At 44.8% G+C, this 27,392-nt stretch overlaps 1 protein-coding gene across 2 annotated transcripts in view; it reads left to right on the top strand.

Moving 5' to 3' along the window:
• Positions 1–27,392, top strand: part of SLC22A3 (solute carrier family 22 member 3) — a 681,970-nt gene that overhangs the window by 616,171 nt on the left and 38,407 nt on the right. Inside the window, exon 8 of one of the 2 annotated variants that reach the window (XM_085611548.1) lies at positions 17,187–17,295. The exons of the other annotated variant lie outside the window; for it this stretch is intronic. Coding sequence (XP_085467674.1) covers positions 17,187–17,295 — 109 coding nt within the window. The remainder of the gene's footprint in view (positions 1–17,186; positions 17,296–27,392) is intronic. 2 annotated transcript variants of the gene reach the window in all.

The raw sequence follows: 27,392 nt of genomic DNA, 5'->3' as shown, positions 1-27,392 counted from the left end.
GCAGACGATACGTTGTTAGTATCGAAAACTCCGGCTGGACTACAGAAGCTGTTGGATCGCTTCTGTTTGTTTTGTAAACTGAGGGGCCTAGCCATTAATACTTCCAAAACTAAGCTTCTTTACTTTAACCCGAGTAGAGCGTCCAGATCTACTTTGTTTCTTGACGGGATGCCATTAGAGTAGAGCGCGTCAAAGAGTTTGACTATTTGGGGATCAGAACTTCCGACAAGTTTAAATGGCAGCCTCACATTGATAAAATGGCGTTAAATTACAAGCGGGTAGTAGGAGTACTAGGGAGGGAACATCGTGCCTCTACTACTAAGCCCATTGCTCCTGCTTTGGAAATCTACGCTGCAAAAGCTGTAGGTTGTGCCCTATATGGTGCAGAACTCTGGGGCTTTGGCTGTGTAGATGTGCTAGTCTCCTCAGAAAATAAGTTCTTTAGGGAGCTTGTATCCCTCCCGAGGGGCACCCCAACCAAGCCACTCTTGAGCGATCTGGGTCGGCGCTCTATTAAAGATTTAGTTACTTTGCGTCCTCTCTTATATTGGGCGCGGCTATGGCGTACTCCAGAGCTTTCTAGGTACGCTGATGGCTTAAGAGAGGTTATCAATGTTCAAGGAGCTTATAAAATTGGATGGCTAGCTAATATAAAGAAGCTTCTTTTGGCAATGGGCCTTGTAACTGCTTGGGAGTCTGGGGCACTGTTATCTAAGGCAGAAATTAAGAGAGCCTTTTGGGCATGGGTCGACAACCAAGAGCAGAGGGACCCTAACCAAGGCAGGTTGACTGAGGCTTTTCGGCAGCATAAGTCTATGCCCCGCCTGGAGCCCTATCTAGACTTTATCATGAAGCCCAGGGATAGATCCCTCTTTATTCAGTTTAGGATGGGCACTCTTCCTCTTCGTGATCGTACCAGCAAGTGGAAGCCCCCGCATCAAACCCCTGTGGATTGCCCAAACTGCTTATGTGTTACTGAAAACATTCTTCCCCTTCTTGTTGTATGCCCAGCCTATTCGAAACCTAGATTGAAATGGTTAAAACCTGTGTGCCTGCAGCTTGGAACTAGGGACCACTCTGTTGCACTTAGAATACTAAAGGCTGACGTTAGCACAACCTTAGTGTGCGGGGTGGCTAAATTTCTAAGTTGGGCATGGTTGATTAGGCGGAAGGCTATATGATGTTTTGTACTAAATGTTTTTATTATTCACAAAGCTGTTAAATTTTAATACACTGTTTTAAATTAATTATTGTAACAAAAAGTTTTTATATGACCCTTCTCTTAATGTATTTTTTAATAATCGTGTTTTAATGTATAAATGTGCTTTTATGATATCAAATATCGAAATAAAGCTTTGTTGATTGATTGATTGAATTGTGTGGTATTAAGTGCAAATTCGGGAGTCAATTGTTCACACAATTCGATGTGAGTGGTAGACAACACATTGATTGTGGAGACAGCTATGAAGCTTGAAGATTGCAAACCCTTTAGGACACGTGGAAGGCTTGTTCTATGCTACAAGGGGTTTCCTATTTGAGGGGCATATCATCAAGGAGGCGATAAAAAATTATCGCCGCTTTTGCCTCCGTTTTCGGACGAAAAGCGGCGATAATTTTATCGCCTAATCATGAAGGTCACGCTATCGCGTGAATCCTTGCATTAGCGCTTGTTTTCTGAATGCCCAGCTTTGCATCTCTAATGAGATGCAAAGTGGGCGTTCCTGCCCTGACATAACTGGAGAAATGTCGCTAAGCAACATTTCTTCAATTATCAATGGGCACGCTAACCTGCAGAGCGACAAGCAGAGTAGCGAGAACCTCTGTTATCGCTACTTTCCTTACTCCTACTTCAAGACTGACTTAGCCATGATATCCTATGTCAGGTGGATATCATGGCTAAGTATGCCTTGCCCTATCATCACGCTATCGCCCAACTTTGAGAGATTATCGCTGGATTTCCAGCAATAATCTCACATTTGGCAGTTAGCGCTTGGAATTTTATCGCTTTTGAGATAAGCGTTGCTAATAGCACGCTATCTCAACGATAAAATTCCACGTAACTCGGCAATAATTATCCAAGCGCTAAGTGCGCTTAGCGATAATTATCGGCGGTCCTTGATGATATGCCCCTTAGTGTTTTGTGCCATTTAATACTTCTAAGGGCAGTGGACCAAAACAGTGATAGGTAAGAGTGCATGAGGAATGGGTGAGCCATATTGTATTGAGTTTTAAATTTGTGCCGGTTCAGCAACTCTAATTCCAGCGGAACCTTTGAATCTGCTCCACCACAGAAAATCCAGTTGCTAACAATACCAATTGTGCGGCCCAGAACTACTTCTTTATATCCGATACTCCTGTTCCACCTTCAAGGACTTCGAATGGAGCAATTACTTTACGCTTCCAATCCCCCAACCAATCAGTTGCTCATGCTGAAGTGGTGGCATATAGCACCAGCTCACATGCATGTGGTCCCTGACCTCTGTGCACAGAGGTGCAGGGAAGAGCAGCGCAGCAGTTAGAGGCACACCGACTGTTTACAGCATCCTCTCAGGTGAGAGTGCGCGGCCTAAGACCCTGAGACTGTACTGGCAGCCTCCGCTGGAGACATGCCACCTACAGGGCCAGAAAGGCTGCTTCTGCAAAAGAGTGGATGCAGCGCCACCTGGTGGCAGCTCTGTGAACTACATCCAGATGAGCAGATGATTTGAATGTGCCCGATAGGAGATGAGCTGCACACATGAGCCCTTGCGATCTCGCTTTACAGTGAGCACGCTGCTGCAACGTTCAACATGAGCCTACCTCTCAGCCAAATGCCCCATGTGGACTATTTGTCAGTCGAGGAGAAATAATGCTAAACCCCAGCCCCCCAGAAAAGCACCCAAAGACACTGCCAGCAGTTGTAGAATCAAGGCAGAGCCACAGAGGAATAGAAGGTGTTCGGCGGCCAGGACACAAAGAGCATACAGAGAGGATGTGCCTGTGAGGAGCAGACCAACCCACAGCGTCAGGAAGGCTGTCCCGGCACACAGTGGGCCAAGAGTGAATGCACAGACTGTCCACCCAAACATGCAGTGTTGACCAGAGAACCAGAAAGCAACTGCCTACTTCCCTGGAGAGGGAGGAGAGCATTGTAAGCAGAGCATCGCATGCTCCTAGTGACAAGAGGCCACCACAGCAAGAAGAGCAACCAGACAGCAAAGTGTTGAAGTAGCAATCCCCACCTAAAGCACAATAAAGGGGGTGCAGAGCCCGCTAGTGGCTGTCTGACACCACCGCAAGCTAGAATAAGGGAACGCCAACCGTCAAAAGAGGGTGCCCACAAACAGAACCTAGCGCACGAGGTCAGAGGTGTGCAGAAGGCTGTACCAGCGAAACTGACAGCGCAGGCAGGCACCTAGGAGAGTAAAATCTCTCCACAGAAAAGAAGCAATGCTGAAGGCAACAGGCAGAACCTCCACATCACCAGCAAAGCCCCAAAGTGGACCAAAGACAGCACAAAGTGTCATCCCTCACACTACCTCAAAATAGAGTCGCCAGTGGCCCAAGACAGGCAAGAGGAGAGCCGCACACTCCCCATGGCAAGCTGCCACCACAACATGTGCTCCAAAGACATGCGACACGTGGCCGAGCTCCACATCGCACCGCAAGCAAGGGGCATGTCACACAAAGTGACCAACCCCACCAAGCATGCCTGAACAGTGGCAGGAGTAACGCCACAACAGCGCAGGCTTGAGGCACAAGCATGGTGCCCTCGAGCACAGAAGGTGACCTGCCGCCCTGGCAGAGGAGCACCACAAAAATCCCTTAGGAGGGTATAGGGCCCTTGAGAGGTCCATGAGGAGTAGAAGCAAGTCCTACTGACAGGACAGACCGGCGTCAGGTCCACAACAAAGATAAGACACAGTCCTAAGAACAGGACGTGACCAGTGAGATGTCCATGTGCCACGAACATGAGACATGTGGCAGGACGCCACATCAGAGTGAGGAACCTGGTTGAAAGTAAGGAAGAGCGTGGCATGATGCCCCATCAGGAAGGAGGAGAAGAGAGTGGCATGATGCCACAGGGCGAACAACCACCACAGGTGCACAAGAGAAAAGGGAGAAGAGCGATAAGACAGAGGACTCGTGCCAGCACTGGAGAAGATGTTCATCAACACAAGCCAGCCACCGGGGTGCAGGGATGTCACTGGAGACAGCTTCGTCGGAGGACCAACCATAAGCCTCTAGCAAGCGCAGTCTGCGTCCAGGCACCACGCTTCACTATGCGACCCTCTAGTCACCTGTCAACGGCTGGTTGGCATTGATGGCATCACGTCTGACATGTGCACCTGCTAAAAGTAAGTGGCCACGAAGTGCCTCCAGCCCTCCTCACTCCAAGATATCGCCTCAAGCAACATATCGCCACCTGTCGCCCAAGTGCAAGAAGATTATCGTACTCGTTACCCAGGTATATCACCAGAAACACCCAAGGAGCATCGCACCACCAGAGTGGATCCAAGAGCCTGAGACATCCGGAGACCAATGAGACATTCCTGGTGCCGTGGGAGGCTAGCCACCCAGAAACCTTCAGTATGCCCCCATGAACCTGAGGCCTGCCGAAGAGAGCATACTCGACCATTGGACTATTTACCCTTGGGGTTGCACGAGGCTTGGCTGTGGCTCTATTGGGAGTTCCGCAGCGACCCCTCAGCGTGGCCCACGAAAGGCCCTGCACAGCCTATGCAGTCATGTGGCAATCCAGGTCCAAGGGCCTCAAGGGAATTCCGGTGAGAGGAGAATCCCAACAAGAGAGATGCGTCTGCAGCAGCTCCACGACAGGCACTGGGAAGCATGGTGTTTGCGGATAGAGACTGGCCACCCAAAGACCATCGGTTGAAGGCATGTGCACCTGAGGCCCGACGGCCCAAGCACACAGACCTTGAGACAACACCCTTGCAGCTGCAGGAGCGACTTGGTTGTGGTCCTGTTGGCAGTTCCTCAGCGATGCCTTCGCGTGGCTTACTAGAGAGCCCGCACAGTCCACAAGGTCCCATAGCGGCCAGGCAGAAAGGACCTCAAGGAGACTCCGTGAGAGGGGAGTCCAGGCAGGAGAGGAAAGTCTGAAGTTGCACTGCCAGCGGGCAGTGGGAAGCATCATCGCCTTCAAAGATGGGTCTCATCCACCAAGGTAACCCCCCCCACAGTGTTTGCAGAAGTGCCATCAAGAAGATCTCCTTAGAGGACTCCACCACTGCTCCAGGTGCACCTATGTTTGAACTGTGTAAATAGTCTCCAACACAGTGAGACCAGGCCGGTCTGAATTATATCGCTCGTACGGTCCAGATATACAGCACTGCCAGCAGATGGCCTGAAGAGACTCAATGATGCTGTGTTTTGTTATTAGTTTTTCCCATAGGTTGGACTTTTGTTTGTTTTCTTTCCAATAAATTTGGGAAGGGAGAAAGTGTTCTGCTGTACACTTTCTAGTGTTCGGCCTTGTGCTGCAACCCTACTTTACACCCACCCATCACAGGCGTCACCGGTCAGGTGACCCTGCTAATAAAAGTTAAAAAAAAACAATTGATGGACAGAATGCAGAACAGTGTTATACATTCAGCCCTGTACAGAGATCTGGGACTAAATCCATTGTTTTTTTGCTCACCATGCCATTCCAGTTTGGACCCAGCCATATGCAAATCAGTCTTGACCCTGCACCCAATGGGAACAGTCCAGCCCGAACTGCTAGGCCAGGTCCTTCCTGGACTGGAAACAAGCATCCTAGGACCGGTTTCGGGCTTTCAGCCCTCATCAGCCAGGATAGCTTGACTCCAGTGACATGGAGAGCACAGGACCCACGTCTGGGCATACCCGTCCCACTCGGGGTGATAAATGCAAAAAAAACAATTGATGGACAGAATACAGAACAGTGTCATATATTCAGCCCTGTACAGAGATCTGGGCCTAAATCCATCGTGTTTTTGCTCACCATGCAATTCCAGGGTGCCGGGCGCACGTGCCCTGGGCCAGCTACACTACCCTACTCACTGTGTCTGTGCAGTCATTTATCCAGCATGTGGGCCTAGCGCCCAAGACACCACACAGAGTAGTGCCAATAGAGAGCAGTAGAATCAAGAGCGGGTATCTGTCGAAAACATGGAAGGAAGGCCTTTCAAATATATGGTATGGGGTGCCGACTTTGGACCTGGGGAACCAGGTTTGAGTCCAGGAGCCAGCTCAACGGCCTGTGATTCTGAGCAAATCATATAATAACCCTGTGCATAAACATGCATCTGACCTTGTGTAATGTAGCCAGTGTTTGTGTAACTCGGGACTCAAATGCCCATGGCCCTAAGTCCTGCTATGCAAACCTGCAAAAATAAACACTAAAATATGCAGCATTACATAATCCTTGAGATGAAAGTGATTTTAAATACGGTTTTCTAATTTTTATGTACCATCACGGTGCTCGCACTCATTTCAGGAATGTCGTCCTTGCACTGGCGATTTCTGGAGCATTGTATCATTGTAATAATATTAATAATAAACCTTATTGCTTAGTTAATAAAAACCATTGCAATCAGCTACATAGAACGACACATATAAGAATGCTTAATTGATAAGTCAGCTGCATGGTAGGTTACATGTAAAAAGTGCCTAAAACAACAAGTAGAGTTAGTTAAAATAAGTTTGAGACATTACAATGATTCCAAAAATTTACAAGAGGAGTATAAACATTGGCATTTGGTGCGTGCAGTAAAGTGCAAAAGGAGTCGTAATAAAGTGCAAAATGTCGAATTTGGAGTCCATTCACCTACAAGTTCCTAGGGCAGTGCAAGTTTCTATAAAGTGGGCTTTGAGAAACATGGCCGGGCTAGCGTGGCAGTCAAAAGGTGGTCCTCGGGAAGAATGTGTTGACTAGTTGCAATCAGCGACATCAATTTTGTGACATAGTAGCCAATCCACAGTAGCACACTGTTTGTAATAAAAAATTATAGTAGCTATTGTAGCATGGTTACTTAAAAACATTGCCTCCATAAAGTCCATGTGACAACAGAAGAAACAGTTTCGAATGTGCAAACATGTCTGAAAAGGATATGGAGTATTATAATAAAATGGGCACTGCCGGGTTTAACATTGCCTCCATAAAGTCCATGTAACGACGGAAGAAAGACAGTTTCAGAAGTGCAAACATGTCTAAAAAGAATGTGGGGTATTGTGATAAAAATGGGCACAGCCGGGTTATCTGAGGTCAGCACTTAGTTTGTGGAGTAACGTGTATCATTTCATGAGCCTCCTTCAAAACAAAATAGAAGAGGGAAGAGTCCGAAGTTTTGCATTTGTATGTTTTAACATAGAGGTAATTATTCCTTATTTGTTGCCAAAAGACAATAAAACTTAAGTACGACATGAGATGTCTTCGTCTAATCGCTCCCTACTAGAGTTCAGCTTTTTTTCCGCTTTATTCAGAAATTTAACAAGGTGACACGCTAGTTGAATGTTTTTGCCGTCAAAGCATGCTTTAACCACCTGCCTGCATGTTCTTATTCCTATTCCCTTTAAGGCAGGTTTTAAATGGGATCTGCACTCCTTGTCCAGTTCCTTGCAGATGCATATTAGATGAAGGATGTCCTCTTTTGAGTCCCCACATAGGCGACAGTTATCGTTTGAGGGCGTTTCCACAGGGGCAAATGATATTGTGATGGGAGGATGCCCAGCGGTAGTTGTAGGAACTTCTCCTTCATAATCCGTGTGAAGCCGACGCTTAGGTAGCTTTGATGGAAGCTGCTGGTATACCTTTGAATGACAGTCCAGCCATGGGCCCTGTTGGTTAGTGTTGCTTTGTCCTCTGCTTGCGAGATGATCCTTACTGATTTATTTACCAGTTGTTTGAATGTGTTGTGCGATCCAGTGCTTTCCCACAGATCTTGTAGTTCCAGGGTGTCTATTGAATGTTTTAGATAGCTTGCAGCTGCGCACCCATTTTTCCTTTCTAGCTCCTTCCAGAGATAGTGATCCAATGTTGTTACTTCGGCTCTCTGTAGTTTATGCCAACATTTGACATAAGCACCCATTCTTGCTGTTCTTTGGTTCCTCAGGCCAAATTCAAGCCTTATTTGTGCCCGGGATGTGTACTTAGGAAGGTTAAATATCATTCGCATGGCCCTGGCTACTATGTTGTCCAGTGTCCGCGCATCACTGCCTCGTAAGCATTCACTTCCGTAGGTGATGGCTGGTATAAGTTTAGCTTGGCTCACCTGTAGTAGAGGGGTGAAGCTATGACCAGCCGTTTTCATTTTAAGATTCCTCAGTGTGACCACTGTTGTAATTCCTCTCCTTACTGCTGCTTCTTTCTGTGGTTGGAATGTCCCTTTGCTATCAACTATTATGCCCAAATATCTGTATTTGTCCACAATTCAGTGATGATCCTTCCAGTTGCCAGAGGAACCTGGGCGTAGATCTCTTAGCATTTATTCTCATTGCTTTTGTTTTGGAGAGGTTTATGCCTAGGCCATTTGTTGCCGAGTACTAATATGTTGTATCGATTAGATGTTGCAACCCTATCGGCTAATGGCTGATTAGCACAATGTCAGTGCAATATATTTTTTGTGTACATTTGACAAAGGTGACCCCTGTGTAGCTCAGCCCAAAGAAAGCTAGTAAGCATTGAGTGAAATAACCAGAAGAATTGTGTACTGAGTGTATATGGGTAATTCTGCTCAATTTAGAGAATGTGGGTAAGTACTATCATCTTGAATAATGTGCCTTGGCCCATTATAGATAGTGGGGGGGTATTCTAGTTTGTCATGTCTCATGTCAATGGAGCAGCGCTTAGTTCCTAACTTCTTGTTTCACTTTTTGTGATCATTATACTAAGGTATCTGAATTGATCAATGGCTGCACGGAGACCAGTCTTTGTCATTCTTTTGTAAGATTTCACCAGTCACTGGAAAATAGGTGGTTTTCCCAACTTGTTTACAGAGCCCAGAGGAAAAGCCAAATACCTGGTGCGTGTGCATTTTACGCAGAATGGACATGACCAGTCACCAAGTGTAAACTAAAAGATCATCTGCATACTATGACACTCTGTCCTAAACACCATTTGGCCCCTGAAAACCACTATCTGTGCCTCAGGCCTCATCCACTCAGCCAAAGGATCTATTACTGTCACGAAAAGTAGCAGTGACTGTTGGCAACCCTGTCTCATGCCACAAGCAAGGGCTCTGACAGTACTCCATTTCACAGACTTGGGCCCACAGATCTGTGTACTGTAGTGTCAGTTATCGTGGGAAGCGGGGGCCAAAAGCTCTTTTTGCCTACGTTTGAAACATGAAGGGCCAATGAACCATGTGAAAGGCTTTTTCAGAGTCGATTGACACAAGTGCCACAGTATCCATATGTTTATGAAAACGCACCAGAATCACCTGCAGCTACGGCGGGCAGCATCTGGTGCCCATCCCTGGCATAAATCCATTCTAGTCTATGGGGATTACATTGGTGTTATTTTGGCTAGCTGAAAAGTGAGAATTTTATCAAGAAGGTTTGTTTTGACATTAATCAATGATATAGGATGATATGACGAGCAGTGCATATGAGGTTTTCCTCGTTTTGGGAGTACTGTAGTCAGCGCACCTCGCAAATCTTGAGGGAGCTGACCAGTGGTGTATGTCTCTTCATAAAGTGTGTGTAGGTTGGGCAGGATTAGGGACACACATTTCTTATAGAATCCTAGGGGAATTTAATTTGTGCCAGCAACCCTCTGAGAGGCTTTGCCTACAATGGCACAATAAATATCATCAGCTATTATCGGGAATCCAGGCTCAGTGGGGTCCTCATCAGGAAATTTTTCCATGGGTCGATCGGCGGCAATGGGGCACTCCCTCTCTATCTTATGGGTCTTTTATGCTATGTATAAGGTCTTCAGTACAGCACAAAAACATTGGCAATTTCCTTACTGCATGTGTCTAATTGACCTGTTTCATTAAGAGTTAGTGGAACCAGTCTTGTCTAAGTCTCCTGAGTGGTGAGACAATATATAAGCTTGCCTGTCTTGTCTACTCAGCCATATATTCCATGATAAGTATGTAACCAGGCAAATGTAGCCAAGTCAAGCATCAACTCCCTGAAGCTGTGTTTAAGCCTTTCTAACCATCCAAGATGTTCTTCTCTGAGGTCATGTATAGTGAGCGCCTTAAACATTTTAATCTGTGCCTCACGATCTACTCCCCAGAGGCGCACATCTGCTGGGAAGTGATCCGAGAGGCACACCTCTCCTGGACAGTGATCAAAGAGCCCACGCAGGAGGATGAGTGCCTGTGATTTTGTAGGCATCTAACCCCAATAATCCATGTACCCCAATAATTTCAGACACCCCAGAATTTACCTTGATGATTCAGTGGGTCGCTGATTAGTAAGGGAATTGAGCAGGAGCAGGTTAATGAGAAAGCAAAAATCAGCATTTATTTTTAATAAAATGGCATCTCACTTAAAAAATATGATGCGTCTAAATTAGGCTTTAAAACACTTCTGAACCAAATTTCTTTGCCATTTAAAGTGCAACATCATTAGTTCACTTGATACGACTACGTGCAACTTAAAAAATAAGAATTCACAAAAATTATTTGTCATGTAATATTTGCACATTAAAAAAAATGTTCACAGCCTCAAATGAACCTCTGGCACTGGGATGAATACAAAGTCAATGCATGAGTGGGAATGACGCAGATTGGAATAATAAGTAAATTGTGTATATATGCCATGCTAGAATCTCCATGTGTCAACAAAAACCAGTGAATCGACCCACGGACTCAGAGTTAATGGCCCATCGTGACAGCAGTGCTATGGATATCTACAGTGGGGTTCATCACCAGGTTGAAGTTTCTACCTATAAGCGTCATTCCCGGTGGTGCATCAAGTAGATGTCTAGTCATAATCATCATGGTACTTTCCTATAGATGTGGAAGGTAGAGTTCATAAGCATCATTCCAGCCACCCGAGTATGATGTATGTGTGCAATGAGTCCATCTGTTCTTCAGTTACTACAAGCGTGAATTTCTTACGCAGGACAACAGCTACCCCTCAGCTGCGGACAAATCCCGAACGAAAAACAAATGTGTAACCATGACTGCTAAGACAGCTGCAGTTAGTGCCCAATAGATGTGTTTCTTGAAGCAAAAGGGTATCCAAAGCATGATTTTTTACATAAACCATTACTGACCCCAGTGGCGTAAAATAGGCCCCTGCAGTGTGGGGGGGGGCTGAGCTCCAGGGGGCCTCCTCAGCACAGTAAGCAGTGTGGGGGGGCGAGCTCCAGGGGGCCCCCTCAGCACAGTACTCTGGCCTGAGACCTCCTGACTGACTCCGGAGGGGGGCCATCCATGTACTTTACAGGGGGACCCCATAAAGTTTAATTAAGCCACTGACTGACCCCCTCTTGAGTTTATCATGTAACCGTATTACATTCCAGGACAGGCTGCAAAATTAGCCATTGGGTGTGCCTTACACAATTAGTTAAAGTGAAAGTTTTTTTGTTTTTTTTTTAACAACAAATTTTATTTGGTAATTTTTTGATACAATGAGCCGCGGCCCCTCGGTGGCACAATGAATCAGTTGAACAATGTGAGCATCAATAACCATTTCTATGAAAGGAAACAAACCCTGCAAAACATGCAGGTAAAATAATAATCTAAACAATGTGCAGACAGTGGACCGGTATCTAAATACAATACATTTTTCAGCAGATTCACAGTATACAACCCAGTGAAATAATAAAGCAGTCCGTCAATACCACCTTGGGGGACACATGGCAGAGAGAGCAACTCAGGGGTCATCCTCAGGGAGGGGGGGCAAGTCGATTCCACAATAAGCTGCCCATCGCGCCCATACCTTGCGATGTTTCCGTGGGCAGCCCCTAGCCTCAAATACAGCAATCTCAGCTCCCATACACCTATCCAATTCGGACTTCCATTTAGAAACAAGAAGAAACAACACATCCGGATGGATATCCCCCACCCCCCACCCGACACTACCAGAAACAAGCAGCATCTGTCGCGGTGTAAAGAGCAGCAGACCCCCAACGGGGAGCCCCCAGAATTCACACCAAGGGATCCCACCCCACCCTATGAACCTAGGAAAACAGGAACTATAAGGCGTCCGTGGCCCAACATCCCGTGGTCAAGACCCACGCCCACCCAGAAAACGACATTACTAATATACATTCGCCCAATGCAGAGTCATTCAAATCACCTCATGAAGTGTGAAGCAATCTGGAGATTTCACGGCGGTCGCTCGGGGCTCGGTGACCCCCTGTCTGACCCAGGCCCCCGACGCTTCTGGGACTTGTTGCGGTGTGGCCGCTGAGTGCGAGAGCTGCGAGAGGAGTCCGAGTCTATGGCAGGTGGAGAGTTCGCTCGGAGCTGAGGGCGCTCGTCTGACGATGCGAAGACCGCCTCAGGGGTATCGAAAAGTATGACTTGGAGTTGTAAATTACTTGCATCCGAGCCGGATACAGCAGCATGTATTGAACATTCAGTTCCCTAAGTCTGCGCTTCGCGTTCATGCAGGATTGGAATTGTTGCTGGACCAGGCGCGTGTAGTCCGGAAATATCAAAATTGAACGGGAGTCGTGCATAAAACAGTCTTTGTGCATCCTGGCGAATCACAGAATATCATCCCGGTCGGCATAGTTCATGATCTTGGCGATGACAGGCCTTGGGGCCGCACCTGGGGGGGCCTCTGCGTCAGGGCCCTATGTGCCCTCTCGAAAACGAAGGCGGAGGATAAGAGGTCTTTAGGCATGATATCTTTGAGCCACATGGTGATGAAGTTTGTCATAGATGCGACCCACCGCATCCTCCACCCTAGAAGCAAGTTCCTGCATAACTACAGATAGCTTGTTTACTTTCTTTTGAAGGGAGGTCACTGAATCTTCCACTGTGGACACTCTTGTTTCAGCCTCTGTTATCCAGTCCACTGCCTTACGAAGATCCTGTCGCAGAAAGGAGACTTCGGAACCCATCGCACTAATCTTGGTGTCTAACATGTCCCGGGCGCCGTTGATCGCCGCCAGGAGGGCGGCATTATCAGGGGCCGAGCCACTCACATCACCGCCGACCGCGCCACCAGAAGCCGCGGCGTACTGGTCTAGGGTGCCCTGTTTGGGGCCGGCCCCACTCGGCCCTCCCTTGCCCATGAGGATGATGATCGGTCTGGGCAATGAGGGAAAAAAGGGGGGCGGTGGGCCACTACCCCCGGGCAGGCAGTCGTCCCACCAGGCAGACCTCAGATGGCGGAGGCCAGGATGGTACAGTCACAGAGGGAGCACCAGGCGTGTATGAAGGATCCAGCCGCGCCACCTAATACGCCAAGCAGAGTCCCCAAGCCCAGGGAGGACCCACACAGGGGGGCACCGGAAAGGGGCGGCGGGCTGCGACAACTCGTGGGCACTGCGCAGCTCCAGCGTATCCCCCACCGCCTCCTCAGGCTAGCGCACCAGTGTCCTTGGGCAGTGCAGACCAATATTGGAGACCCCTGTGGACCTGCCCCCAGTTGCAAGAAGTATGACCCCAAGGTGACCAGCAAGCCAGATCAGAACCACAGCAACAGCAATCACCGCAAAGAAGTGGAGGATCATCACCAGGTGCCACTACTCGATGCTGTCTCTACCCCCTAGTCCCGGGCCGGGCCCGCCCCATGCCGGGTGCGGGGGGGAGGATGAAAGTCAGTGGCACTCACCGTCCGGGTCGCGACCTGACCCTAAGTGTTAAGCCAGCACCTCGCTCAGCCCGCCCCGTCTATGGGCCCAAGGGGCCACGAGATCACCACGACCCCTGGGTGGAATGCCGGGTGGTGCCGATGGGCCAGCAACACCGCCCCTGCAGCTTGACTCGAGAAGAATGGCGGCCGCCGGGCGAAGGAGGAAAGGCCGGGCTCCCGAGCGCCGAACTGCGCCCTGCACTGCAGCGCCACACTGCAGTCCCCGGGAATATCGCCGCAGCGCGATCTGCAAACAGCGCGCCGATCAGAGGTCCCGGGGCGTTCTCGGCGACTACTTCACCAATCCTCAAATGGGCGACAGCTCCGCACTACCAAGTTGACGTGGCAACCGGCAGAGCTGGGAAAGTCGTCTCACGGCAGGATCTTGTAGGATAATCAGCAGGATTACGGCGTGGGTGGACGGAGCTTAGTTAAGCTGCGTCCGCCATGATGGTTTGCCAAGCCACGCCCCCTAAAGTGAAAGTTTTAATTAAAAATACAGCAAGCCAGAAATCAGTCAGCCCTGTTCCATGGTCCAGGGAGCTTGTTCGTGTGTCAAACCCAGCTGGACACCATCATGAGATCTTAGTTAGTTCTTTCATAGAGTAAAACAGTTATAAAGGTGTTCCAAGATTGCTTTTCTTTTTGCAAACATAACACGCCTAACCCTAAATGCTGCGATCATGGATTCAAGCAAACATTACATTCAAACGATGGCCATGAAACATAACTATTAGAGAATGGTTAAGTTCTTCCGAATGGACCAGACCTGTTCTCATTTTAATTTACTCAGTCTCCACTATAGAGTAAATGTGATATAATAGGGATAGCCAAACGTGGCTGTATCCCTCACACATCATCCTGCTTCACCTCATTCTTGAATAAGCTACATGTCTCTTGCAACAAGTTTGAAGCACACTTCCAATCCTCATGCATACCTTGAAAATTCCTCCCACATACACCATTCTAAACTTAATTCTCTACCACACATGCACAAAGATTGTAGTAACCTCTTCAGCTACAACATGAAAGTCCTGTGAGATCCCGAAAGTGAGAGGAAACTGTAGACAAATGCTACAATACAAATTGTGCATGGTTGTCTCATGAAATGAGAACATGGATTTTGTTGACAAACAAAAAATAAATCAGATATTTTCCTTGTACGAAAAATCCAGAGCAAAATTTGACGAGAATGTGAATTAGTTGAAATATATTGGCCAAATGGAAACTGTAACCATTGTTTAACTATTGTTCAACTTTGCTAACTATTAAACTGTTTTTAAAAGTTTTGGAGAATTCATGATTTTTTTACACCATATTATTATGATTGGGTGCACACATACATACATTTGTCATACATATGTGTATCACCTTCATCTGCTCTTTGTTTGGTAGGGTTATTTACAACACAAAGTGCCATCTTTAAAGACCTTGGGATTTAGTTACCTGAATGACCAATTATGTGATATGTATTTAATATACTGAAGAACGCTGTGAGGATCTCCTTCGAGAACACTGTGGAGGAATAAGCTTCAGGGTGCCTTCCTCTGCAACTGTACAAGTCCAACACGACTTAATACTGAAATGTTTCGTTATTTCAAAGAGATTGCCCTCTTGGAAAATTTGTGAGGCTTCTTAGAACTTTGTGGAACTAACAAACTTGCAAAAGCTGAGGAAAATTTTAAAATACAACATTTGGTGCAGAGTTTTCATGTGAAAAGTTTTAATTTCTATATTTTTAGCCTGCAAAGTAATTTGCAACAATGCACTAAATGGTATATTTAAAAAGGAAAATTATGACTAAACTATTCTCCAGAGTATAACGTTACTCTCAACCACACTCTTTTGTTTAGTATTACAAATGTGCCCTCTTATTGTAAAATACATTTTTAATATATCTCAGTCCCTCATTAACATCTGCTTTCCAACCAACCACCCACAAAGCCCTACAGTTAATAGCAAACTGTAAACTATCCAATGGCACATTCTCAACATCAGAAAGTTCAAACTCTTGAGAGGGCCAGGCCCATAAGTTCTGGACTTGTTCGAGAATCACAACTCGATGGTTCTTTTTAGGAGCATGAAAGCGTAGAGGGATGAAAGTCGTTATTAATGGCAATCAATTTAACAGGATTTTCTCTTAACACATAGTAACCACAGACAACTACATAAGATTTGATAGTTTATTACAAAGCCAAAAATAACTGACCCTAAAGACACCTCAAAACGAGAGATTAAAAATACATGGGAATCAGCATAAAGCCAAATCTGCGAATAAAATAGAAGCGATGCAACATGCACAAAACAATTAACTCAAGAAGCAGGATGCAGAGGATCAGAAAGCATGAGTCCAAATGAACCTGCATCGAGGGTTGATGAAACGAAAGCATCAATCTATCCCTACACTAACATGACATCCATACTTAAGCATTCTCAGGAAAAGGAATAAGAAGGTGTCTGCATGTGGAGTCTTCCTAAGAAGTCTCTCCATCATTGATGGGTCGGATATCATAAAGGTATCAAGACAAAGCTTGTTCTAAGATGCTCTCTATCTAAAGGCAGAGAAGAAGTCGGCACTTTCCCATCTCTAGCATCTTATTATTATAGGTATTTTTCCCAAGAGTCCTTGCAGGTCACGCCATTTGCTCTGAACACGAGCTCATAGGTAACTTTCCATGGGATAGCGGTGTTCCTGAACTGCAACATGTTGACCTTGATGCCCCGGCCTTCTCTGGTGTTAAAACACAACAATTTACGTTATCGGCTTAAGCTTACGATGTATCTCCTTCTCTCCTAGCCTGACTAATAAATCAAAGCCATTATTCTACATAAAAAGGGCGCTTCTTCGACTAGCAACACAAAACGTGAAAAAGAACAAAATCCACAGCACACATGAAATTCAAACTGTTAATTGTAAAGCGAGAGCTTCCAGAGAAATTGCATCTCAGGCCGACAATATTTTGCTAATATAAGAAAATGGCATATGAGCTTTACGGAATTGCATAAGAGATTAAGACACCCTCAGTTAATACTCCTACTTATATGAAAAATGACACATAATAAACTCATTCAATAAATGAAGGATTGTCAGTTGCACAACATGAGTTCTTCACGTTAATGTTTTCAGCTAATTACATTTACATTCTACGTTAATTCTTCAGGTTACTATTCAATGGTCTAAATACCTCACATTTCACGTTATTACATTTAAAAATTCTAACACTTCATGTTAACACGACAAATGATTATATGCGGGTGCGCTGTACATGTGTTATTATAATACACCCCTACAAATAAAATGCAGTTTCCGTTACATCAATCTTATAGTCCATTAAAGGTAAAGGCTTTGAAATCTAAGCCACATCACTGTCAGGCATATGTGCACTAGGATTTCACTGTGTTCTAAAATATTTCATGCATTGTTTCCTGACTGGCCTTAATTTACTTTCTTACAGACATAATATGGTTAAAGATAACCATTGCTACGTTAGGACGTTTGGGGATCACCATGGCATTTGAAATTGTGTATTTTGTAAATACTGAAATATATCCAACATCGTTAAGGTAATTAAATTTCTCCTCTATGCGACTTTAATTTGTATTGCATACTGACTGAGATTTATCTCCTCCTTTCCAGCTGCAGTGCTGCCTGACATTTCTCAGCAATAATTTCACTTACTTTGACATAATTGGAAGATTTCATTATGTACACCTTGAAAAACTTTGGAATTTTAGTCCGTGTGCCAGGCCTCTCCAAGAAAGCCTCGATGCAAACGGGCATTTTAGCACAATTTGCCTTAAAATCAGCTAAAATTCATATGTTTAATAGGCATTTCAAGGTACAGTGTATGCAGTACACAGGTCCTACCCCTATGCCCCAAAAAGATTCTGATTTATATGTTAAGACTTTCCATGAGAAAGGCATTTGGGTTCAATTTCGAGGAAGACACTTGGAACACTAGACATTTTGGTGAAGAGTGCACTGGAAAAATCCTCAGGTTACCCAGAGCAGATCTGTGTAATCTGGCTATTTCTCCCTCACAGTAAGAACACTTTCCAGGCCAATGCCATTGAAGAAAAGCCAGAGCTCCAACTGATCAAGATGGCTGAAGGACTTCAAAATAAAAATTTGATTTGGGCTCTGCCAATGGTAGAATCAAGTCCAAGGCTTCTGCTGCCTTTTTGTACCACCATGATGAACAAAGAGACTTCTTCTGAATAAGGGCCAGATGGGAAAGAATAGAGGTGGCATGGATAGGTCTTCATGAGGAGATATCCTGATTTACAAACCACAAACCAGCATCAGTATTGTAAGGGGTAGAAGGAAGACTACTTCTGAGCAACTGTAAACTCTTACCAGGAATGCCCATGGCCTCAGACTTGGGAATTTCCTTCTTGTATTTTTCCTTCAACACTAAGATGATTTCTTCTGACTTCTGTGCTGGCTTGGAGCTGGTGGTGCCTTAGGAGGCATTGATTTCTTCCTAGAAGCTGGAATCTGTGGAGGCATCTGGGTTTGAGGCCTTAGGGGGTCAGAGCCATTGGGGTTAGAGCCACTTATGTCCCCAGATATGTAGGAGAGGCTTACCATCGTGGGGAGTGGCTCAGAGGGTACTGGAGACCTTCTGAATAAACGTAGCGTAGCCAGCTGGACTCGGGCTGCATAAAGACTGATGGAGAAGGGAACTCTGGCTTTATGGCTTCATCTTCTTTAATGTCAGGAATTTCTCTGACAAAAAGAGGCAAAATCTTATATAAAGGCTCCTGCATTAGACTCTTCATCTGTTATGGCATGTGCTTCCATCTGATGTGAATTTTACTGCAAACCAACTTCAGGTTCGGGTCTTTGCTGCAAGTCCTACATCAGTTTTGGGTACTTTAGTTCCCTCTTAACAGAGTGGTTCTTGGACAACCGCTCTAATGAAGTATCCATCAGTCCATTCATAAGCCAGCAGACAACAATGGTCTTGGTTGCATAACTTTGTCAAACAAGTGGCCAATGTACTCGCCCTTGTTGAAAAAATAAGACCTCCATGCCAGTTCTCCGGTTCTATACCTGAATATCTAAAGTTAAATGAAAACAAGGCCTTCTATTTCATCTAGACTACTAAGTACACCTATGTAAGTGTGTGAGCACTCTCTTATAAAGTCATAATCACAGTAGTCAATGCTACAACAAAATTATTCTCAACAAGCCAATATTGGGTAGAAGCTACATTTAATATCCTTTCTATATTTCTAGATGTGTGTTGTTATTATGGAAAAGTCATACGTGTTTCGGCCCTGTGCCTCATAGGCTGGGGCTTTTTCAATTCTGAAAATATGTCACAAACAAATAATAAGTCAAAAAATGTATGAACAAGTGTGGAAAATAAAATGAAAAACGGATGGAGAATTCAGTGCTGCATATACTTAGCCTCACTTTCTCTCTCTTGGTTTGCATTATGAGTACCATGCCTCACGAGTGTGATGCACATTCAGAATTTGTATCACAATATGTTGTGCTTTCTTCTGAGTCAAACTACGTAAAGACATAATTGTCAAACAAAGAAAAAGGAATCCGGTTCCAAATACTACTGAACCTCGTCATTCCGCTATTTGCGTAGATTCCAGTATCTCGCAGCAGACCATATGTTTTCCATGGCGGTGCGGACTCCACGACCTGGGCTGGCCGTTTTAATAATCAAACAAAGAGTTGCCCCTTGCTTGGAGACGCACTCAATGACCAAAGCAGGACCCCGTCATTTGTAACAAAGTCCCTTTATTTCAATTACGAACCAGCATTCATTTTCAAAGCTTGTAAGAAAAGCCCTACGCGTTTCGGAGCTGCTTGCTCCTTGTAAATGTCTCGTACAAACTGCCAGAAACCGGAAGTGCCAGCCCGTGAACAAGGAGCAAGCAGCTCCGAAACGCGTAGGGCTTTTCTTACAAGCTTTGAAAATGAATGCTGGTTCGTAATTGTAATAAAGGGACTTTGTTACAAATGACGGGGTCCTGCTTTGGTCATTGAGTGCGTCTCCAAGCAAGGGGCAACTCTTTGTTTGATTATTAAAACGGCCAGCCCAGGTCGTGGAGTCCGCACCGCCATGGAAAACATATGGTCTGCTGCGAGATACTGGAATCTACGCAAATAGCGGAATGACGAGGTTCAGTAGTATTTGGAACCGGATTCCTTTTTGAAGACCCACTGGAGGGTAAAAACAATTGCGCACCAATTAACTGGGGATGGCAGAGCCCAACGAAGGGTGCAGGAGTATGGCGAGCACTACAAGTCCCAGGATGCCTGGTTATGATGCACTGGAGCCAGCCCACCAGGGGGCGGTTAATTGGTATTTAAATGCGGACTTTTAAATGTCTCGTACAAACTGCCAGAAACCGGAAGTGCCAGCCCGTGAACAAGGAGCAAGCAGCTCCGAAACGCGTAGGGCTTTTCTTACAAGCTTTGAAAATGAATGCTGGTTCGTAATTGAAATAAAGGGACTTTGTTACAAATGACGGGGTCCTGCTTTGGTCATTGAGTGCGTCTCCAAGCAAGGGGCAACTCTTTGTTTGAAAGACATAATTGTATAAACATTAACATATGCCAAGTTAGGTTAAGAGCCATTCTTCAAGAATCTCTGAGAGAATATATACTTGTCATCATCTTAGAACTGGCCTATTACATGCGCAGGTTCAAAGATGTTTCAGAGGAAGGCCAAACTACTATTCATATCTTGTTTACAGAAGACATAAGACCAACTGCAGCACGTGCTAGCACATTTTAACCAGCAGAAAGAGATGAGGAGTCCTATCTGGCCCGGCAGCTTACCGTGCAGTCTGTATTAATGTGTCCTGAAGAAAGGTCCATTGAGTTTGTAGAGGCTGTATCGAAAGTAGCGTCGGTCTCTGGTTAACCTTAGAAATGTAGGTGTGCAATCAGGGAACTGGGGCTCTAGTATTTTCCACAAATGCTCACTCTCAATCCTTAGTTCTACATAGCCTCCACATACTATATCCTATTAGCAGCATCATTTTTCATTAAAAGTTATAAGAGAATATCATAATACCCATGAACAAAAATAGACTGACTACAAGGGGTTCTTAAACTGCTGGCCTTGGTACAGAGAAGAGATTGAAATCTAATTCCTAATCAGCGTTGAACCCATTTCAAGCACTAGAAAAGGCACTCAAAAGAGAAACCGGCAAGTGGTGAGGAGCTACAACCTTGAAGAAAATATCCTGGGGGAAGACAGGATCGCAGATCTGAGAATCACTATCTTTTTACCTGGAGAAACAACAGACCTGGCAAAAAACTGAAAAATGGGAAACAGATCTACGCATAGCTTCAAAGAAACCCAACTGCTTATACAGATCACCGACGAGCAATTTGTGTTAGATTGTCCCATTCAATTAATATTTTTCAAAGCACTGAATACAACAACTGGAGGAGATTAGTATTTCAAAGATCTTTCTGATAAAGTCATTCATTAATTCAAATAGGCTATCATCAGATGTAAATTCAGTTGATCCTTCCTCAATTTCAGTTTTTACCAGGCAGTACAGGCTTATACATTCTTTAAAAAATATGAAAACATACTTAAAATCACAAGCACTTGACCTGTTATCCCCCATCTCAGCCTGAGAAACTGATTCGCTTAGAAATATTGCAAATGAAGCTACCACCACTTGACTGGAAAACAATTTTTAATCAAGAGGTGAGAAGACACAGATTGAGGTGACTCTTTGTTCGGTGCATTTCTTGTTTTTTCTGTTTTTTGTTTCTTAAGTGTTTGGGAGCAACAATCAGATGCTTCCATGAGGAAAAGTTCTTACTAAGTTAGTCTGCGGTGTGTCTCATTTCCCTGGTTAGTTGAATTCCACTTGAAATGATCAATATTGCTGTTTTATTATGCCCCCATGGCACACTGCGCAATCCGAAATGGGCTTATTCAAATTCAAAATAAAACTAAAGTTACACTTAGGCTTCCAATACAAACCACCAAGAAGTGCTTCTACATGTAGACTCACCACCACTGGCACAAGGACCTTGATGAAGACTTTGGGGATGATTTCAAGCTCAAGGAGATATCAGTAAAATGGTAGTAAATATCTGCAACAGCAAGCCTAAGGTACTTTTGGTAGAATTGTCTGATGGGCATTTGAAAGGAGACAACTTTCAGGTCTACAGAGGACATGAAATCTACTGGCCGGACAGCTGGAACCCTGTCTTGGAGAGTCTCCATTTGGTAACGTAAAGTACTTCCGTACGCATTGACATTTCTTAAATCCATGGTGAATCAATAATCCCCTGAAAGTTTGGAGATAAAAGATGGGAATTACACAAAACCCTGTCCTTTCTCCTTTAAAGAAACAGGACATAGAGGAAGGAGAGTTATATAAAGGTTAGGAAGAAGAGTTTCCCAAAAAACTCAATTGAGTAGTCCTTTTCAACCACCTCCATTACTCATTTTTTCCAATATGCATTTTTTCCCAGATTTTGTAGAACTCTTTTAAACATTCCCCACCTGATTCGTAAGAGGAACTGCTTAGGCAGAAAGTGGGACATCTTGGCGTAATTCAGCAGGACATCCCTTTGAATCAGATACAGGATTTTTTTCTCTGACTGGTTTGGCTCTACCATCAGCAGTTTTTTTAATGGAATGTACTTTTGGGATGGTAGGAAGAAAATGATTGTCAAAAATAAAAGGAAGATAATAACTTTGTGTCTTAGGAAACGTGTTTTACATATTTTTCTAAGCAAGGAACAAAAGTTTGACCCTCAAAACGTAATTGAAGAGTTTTTAGTGTCTGTCTTCCACGAGCTTAGCTAGTAATTTTGTTATACCCTGCTAAGTTGTATTTGCATGTACTCCAGCCCTGCTGCCTCTAGCTGCTCAGCCAGAGTGAGAGATGGTAATAGAATGTTGGTGTGACTGTGATGCGTGGAATGCCTGGGTGCCTGTGTGGATGAGTGGTGACAGTTGGAGATGGGCTGCGCAGCTAGGCAGACTGCTCCTGGTGGGGCTGGTACCACACCAGTGCTGGCTGGACTCAAGACTGATGTAACTTGGACTTAAGACTAAATAAAGAAGACTTGAAAATACATTCTGGCTCCTGGTGTCTACATTTACAGGACACAACATATTTTGGCGACGAGTGGACTTAGACCCTAGCGTCTTCAAGGAGAGTTCAGAAATCAAAAGAGATTACAAAGAAACTACATGAGAAACTAAAGGATTTCATAGGCAAATACATGAACCAAGAAAGTACAGATAAATGTCGGAAAGCAATTTAGATCCTTCTCAATTGCGTAGAAGAATAGGAGTAATTTGATCACTCTTCCAAGGCTGAAATTAGGCTTTAAAAATCTTTCAAAGAATGATTCAAATAGGCTGAGTAAGATTGAGCTCTGAAAGTAAAACAAGAACAGCTTGTTGGTGCTTCAATGCTAATTCAGCTGTCTTGTCAACATTATCTGAAAGAGCTGAACCCTCAGTAGCAGCAAATGAACGACCCGGCAAGGCAAAGTTTAGAGAAACCAGGCACTACTGGTGAAAAATCTGAAGAGGCTAGAGTGTAGGCCAAACCCTAGAAATTGAGGCCTTTCAAATATTACTGTAGGAATCTCCGTTCTACCAATATAAACAAAGGATCAGAGACTCGGCAAGAATCTCTCTCGAGAAGATGGACTGCTGTGATGTTGAGGGCTCAGAAGCGTCAACAAAACACATATTAGCCAGGAGGTGAATAATAATTTCCTCAATCACCTCCTTTTTAGGCAAGCATACCATATATTCAATATCAGGAGTATCAACACTGTCCTGAATAGGTTCCAGAATCTCATCCTTTGCCTCCCTTTGGCTTGCCATAGGAGGATTATTAAGTGAAGGCAAGGTTGGAAGACTCCTTTCCATAGCGGAAGCAACAGCTTCATCGATCATGGGTCTGAATAAAGCCACATCTACGCCTGGTTCAGAAGCCTTAGGAGAAGACTGGTGTCTGATGAACCTTTTTGGTCAGGGCTGCAATATTAATTAATAGTGCATTTTTGAGAAAGAAGTGCTCAGAGTCCAACATATTTGAAAAAAAAATGTACAAAATTACATACTTAACAAGTGTAGTCCGCATGCTGTTTTTACTCAACTCCAAATGTGGAGCAAATGTGAAATAACCTCATTAACATTCTACAGAATCATATCGAACATAATATCAAGGAGGGGAGAAGTTGAACAATCTTTAAGAATATAACTTTGCTTTAAGAGCAAACTGTTGTAAAGGTTGAAACCTCTCAAGATTTAAGGAAGGGAAAATCTATTCCGCTAGACAAATGGATTAGTGCATAGGTTCATTATCAGAGCGCTGTGGCATATATCTAACCCCTGCACTTAGTGCACCTCAATCATAGACATCTATTGTCTACTAGAAACACAGTGAACTTGTTATGGTAAATTCTGAACTCCTGCATGTTGCTTACTATTTCACCAGTATACATATGTAAGGGCCCCACATAACCATGTTAATATTAATAATTATCATTGTTAAATTAGCTTTGAAACTATATACCATCTGCTTTTGATGAATATTGATGTTTCTGTGAAATGGGCCCTGAAATATGAGCAAATGATCTGTGTTATAACAAGTATTGTCCATTTTTAGAGCGTGATTTTGTTCTATCTTTATGAAAATTAATAATTAAAGCTTCTGCAATGGCGGATACGTAGAGCTTCTGCTATGCTCAATGGCGGAGACTGCTTCCGGGTGAACAAGGGCAAGATGGCGCTTGCGTGAAGCCAATCACATCACAGAGCTGCTTCTCTAATACTACAGTGACACAATAATGCCGAGGCCTTAGGCACCACCAGTTTTCATCATCCGTATAAAAAGCCCTTTGGACATGTTCTCTGGTTGCCCTGAATCTCACACTGACTCCGCGCCGAGTATAGTTCACACCACCGCTTATGTTCAGTGTGGTAGCCGCATACAACACATTTCGGCATTATTCTGATCCCGATCCTGCCCCGATTGGCACTACAAGGGAAGCTGAAGATGGCAGAAGAGTGCAGGACCTTACAAGCAGCCATTGGTATCATGGTGAGTGATGCTGCAAGGGAAGACGAAGACGGCGGAGGAGTGCAGGGCTTCATGACCTCATGAGCAGCCATTGGTATTGGGGTGAATTATCTATTAGTTGAAGTTGAAGTATGGAGCACAAGTCATAGTTTTTCATCAGGGGATGGTCTGGTTTACACTCTGACAGATGGAGCGGGTCTCACGTAACGAATGGTAGACTTTATGCTAAGCAGAAGTGGCAGCAGCATCAAGCGAAGCGGGTAGAGGTGGGGAAAGGCACATACGGTATCTAGGTCATCAAGGCACCAAGGAACCTTCAACCCAACTGGTCCGGAACCTTGCAACTCAGCAAACTGCCCTGTAGCCTTTCACTATACTCGGGGTCCTAGAGTGTTTTGTCTTTTTTCTTTTTCTAAAATTAAAGAGTGACCTGTTAGAACTCATTAGGAACCCTTTCAGGAGTCGTGGGGAACCCCGGTTGTGTTGTGGAGGCGGTCAATGCAGCAACGGATGCAGCTTGTGACCTCCTGGGCTTCCCTTGCATACTCTTCAATCCAGTCTCTCACATACTTGATCTCCCTGGTTACTCAGTGAAGCTCCCTCTAAGACATCTGCACACAATTTGTTTCCATTGCACCAAGTAATCTCAGAATTTCTTATTATATCTGCCGACAAGTGGACTACTCACTTTCTTGGCACCAATGAAGTGTCTCTCCAGGAAATTTCCATAAAAGCTTATGCGCTAAGCTAAGCCGCATGGGGAGCTAGGCCACTCTCCTGCACAACTTCTATCTCTATGCAGGGACCCAATAGTTTCGAAGATGAATGGCAGGCCATTTGCCAGAATAAATCGCTTCAAGAAGCAAACGCCAAAGACCTATTGGGCGCGGGTCTCTGGCGGCTTCCAAGGCCAGTCACAACTTAATCAGTCCGATTAGTCCATCAACACCTGAACTGTCTCTGGATATTCTTGGCATAAATGGGGGCAGACAGGTAAAGGACCCATACAAGTTCTCTATAACACGTTTTCTAAATGTTGTTCTTCAGCTGTATTCTGGATCTGGTCCTTTTGACCTTGCAGGTGTTCCATGCACACCCTCATTCACCACTGCCACTATGCCAAAAAAGCTGCCTTATGTTTACTGTCCTGGGTCCCAAGGGAGCATTGAGGGTGTCACCTTGTGACTGATTGGAATTTGATGGAGGATGTAGGTGGAACTATGGAGAACCCCATCGACTCATGCCCAGAACTAACTGCAACAGTCTTAGTAAACCTTTTGGAGGATGCAGTCCCTCATAAGGCAGCGGAAACTCTTCATGCCACTAGAGATAATTTAGCCTTGGACTTCACCTCCCTGCAGGCTTAGCCTACTGCCCCTGACCAAATGCTTTTGCCACATCTGGCCCAATCCCCTCCAATCTAAACAATTCTACTGCAAACAATAGGCGAAATTAAAGAGATCTAAATCGCACAGGAAAAGGCACATCAACAGACAAACGACCAACCAGGCCAGATTAACATCAACATTCAGTTCCTCACCTCACAGGTCACGCAGGTGGAAAACAGTGTCTGATCTAGAAGACTACAAGAACAACGAAGACCCTATAACTTTAAAACTTCGATCAGAACTAACAGAATTACAGTTGAAAGATGTCGATCACAGGTCCCGCCATTCCAACTTGTGATTTGTTAGGATCCCAAGGGCCAAGAAAATGGCGAGACTGTTACTAAACTAATCTCAGATCTAATCAACAAGTATGTGACACCAGGGACAGCAGTTAAGGACATGGACCTGGAACTCACCATTACATGGGCACACCATGTTCCGGTGTTCCAGTCCCCCAACTCTAAGTATCCACAAACTATTCTAGTGAACTTTGGTGACTTTCATATGAAAGAACTGGACTTGGTCAACGTAATAAGGGATAAAACATATCGAACCTCAAACAAGTACTCTTTCTAAATCTTTTAGGATATGTCTTTTTCCACAGCACGGTGCCACAAACAGTTCAAATTAATGATACAAAGTTGCAAGGGACAAGGGGTGCCAGCAGGGATTGTTTAACAATCAAAATTGAAAGTCCTCAACAAGGGCATATCGCAAATTTTCCAAGGTGTTTTCACAATGTATTAAAAAGCCTGACATGAGAGGAGGGGAATGGGAAGAAGTAATCCTGACAGTAGTAAAGGTGCAGCTCTTTTTCATGCCATTCTGATATTTCATCAGGGTGGCATAGCAGACAGGATTGCCTCCGATCATCTGCAGTTTCAGTCACCTGAGTTCTATGTCAGGGCACTCATGTAGGGGAAGTATGATTAACGGGAGGTGAGGTTGGCACCCATGGGTGTGTGGAGAACTGCTCCAGAGGGAGGCTGTGGCAGATGGGGCTCCTGGGGTAGAGAGAATTGGGCGGTGGGAACTAGCATCATTGGCGGTCATAAAAATTCAGGTGGAAGTATTTTCTTTCTCAACGAAATCACCATCAAAGTGCTGATGTAGCCAGTTTTTTTGCCATTTGGGGCAATGGAAGTTTGGGGAAAGATAGACCAAGCTTTAGATGAGTTCAGCAACTATGAACTCTAGGTGTTTGAGGATTGTATCTTGCAACAC

The sequence above is a fragment of the Triturus cristatus genome, chromosome 6 (assembly GCF_964204655.1).
Source record: "Triturus cristatus chromosome 6, aTriCri1.1, whole genome shotgun sequence".
NCBI classification, from domain to species: Eukaryota; Metazoa; Chordata; class Amphibia; order Caudata; family Salamandridae; genus Triturus; species Triturus cristatus.
This window is presented reverse-complemented; position numbering and strand designations above follow the sequence as displayed.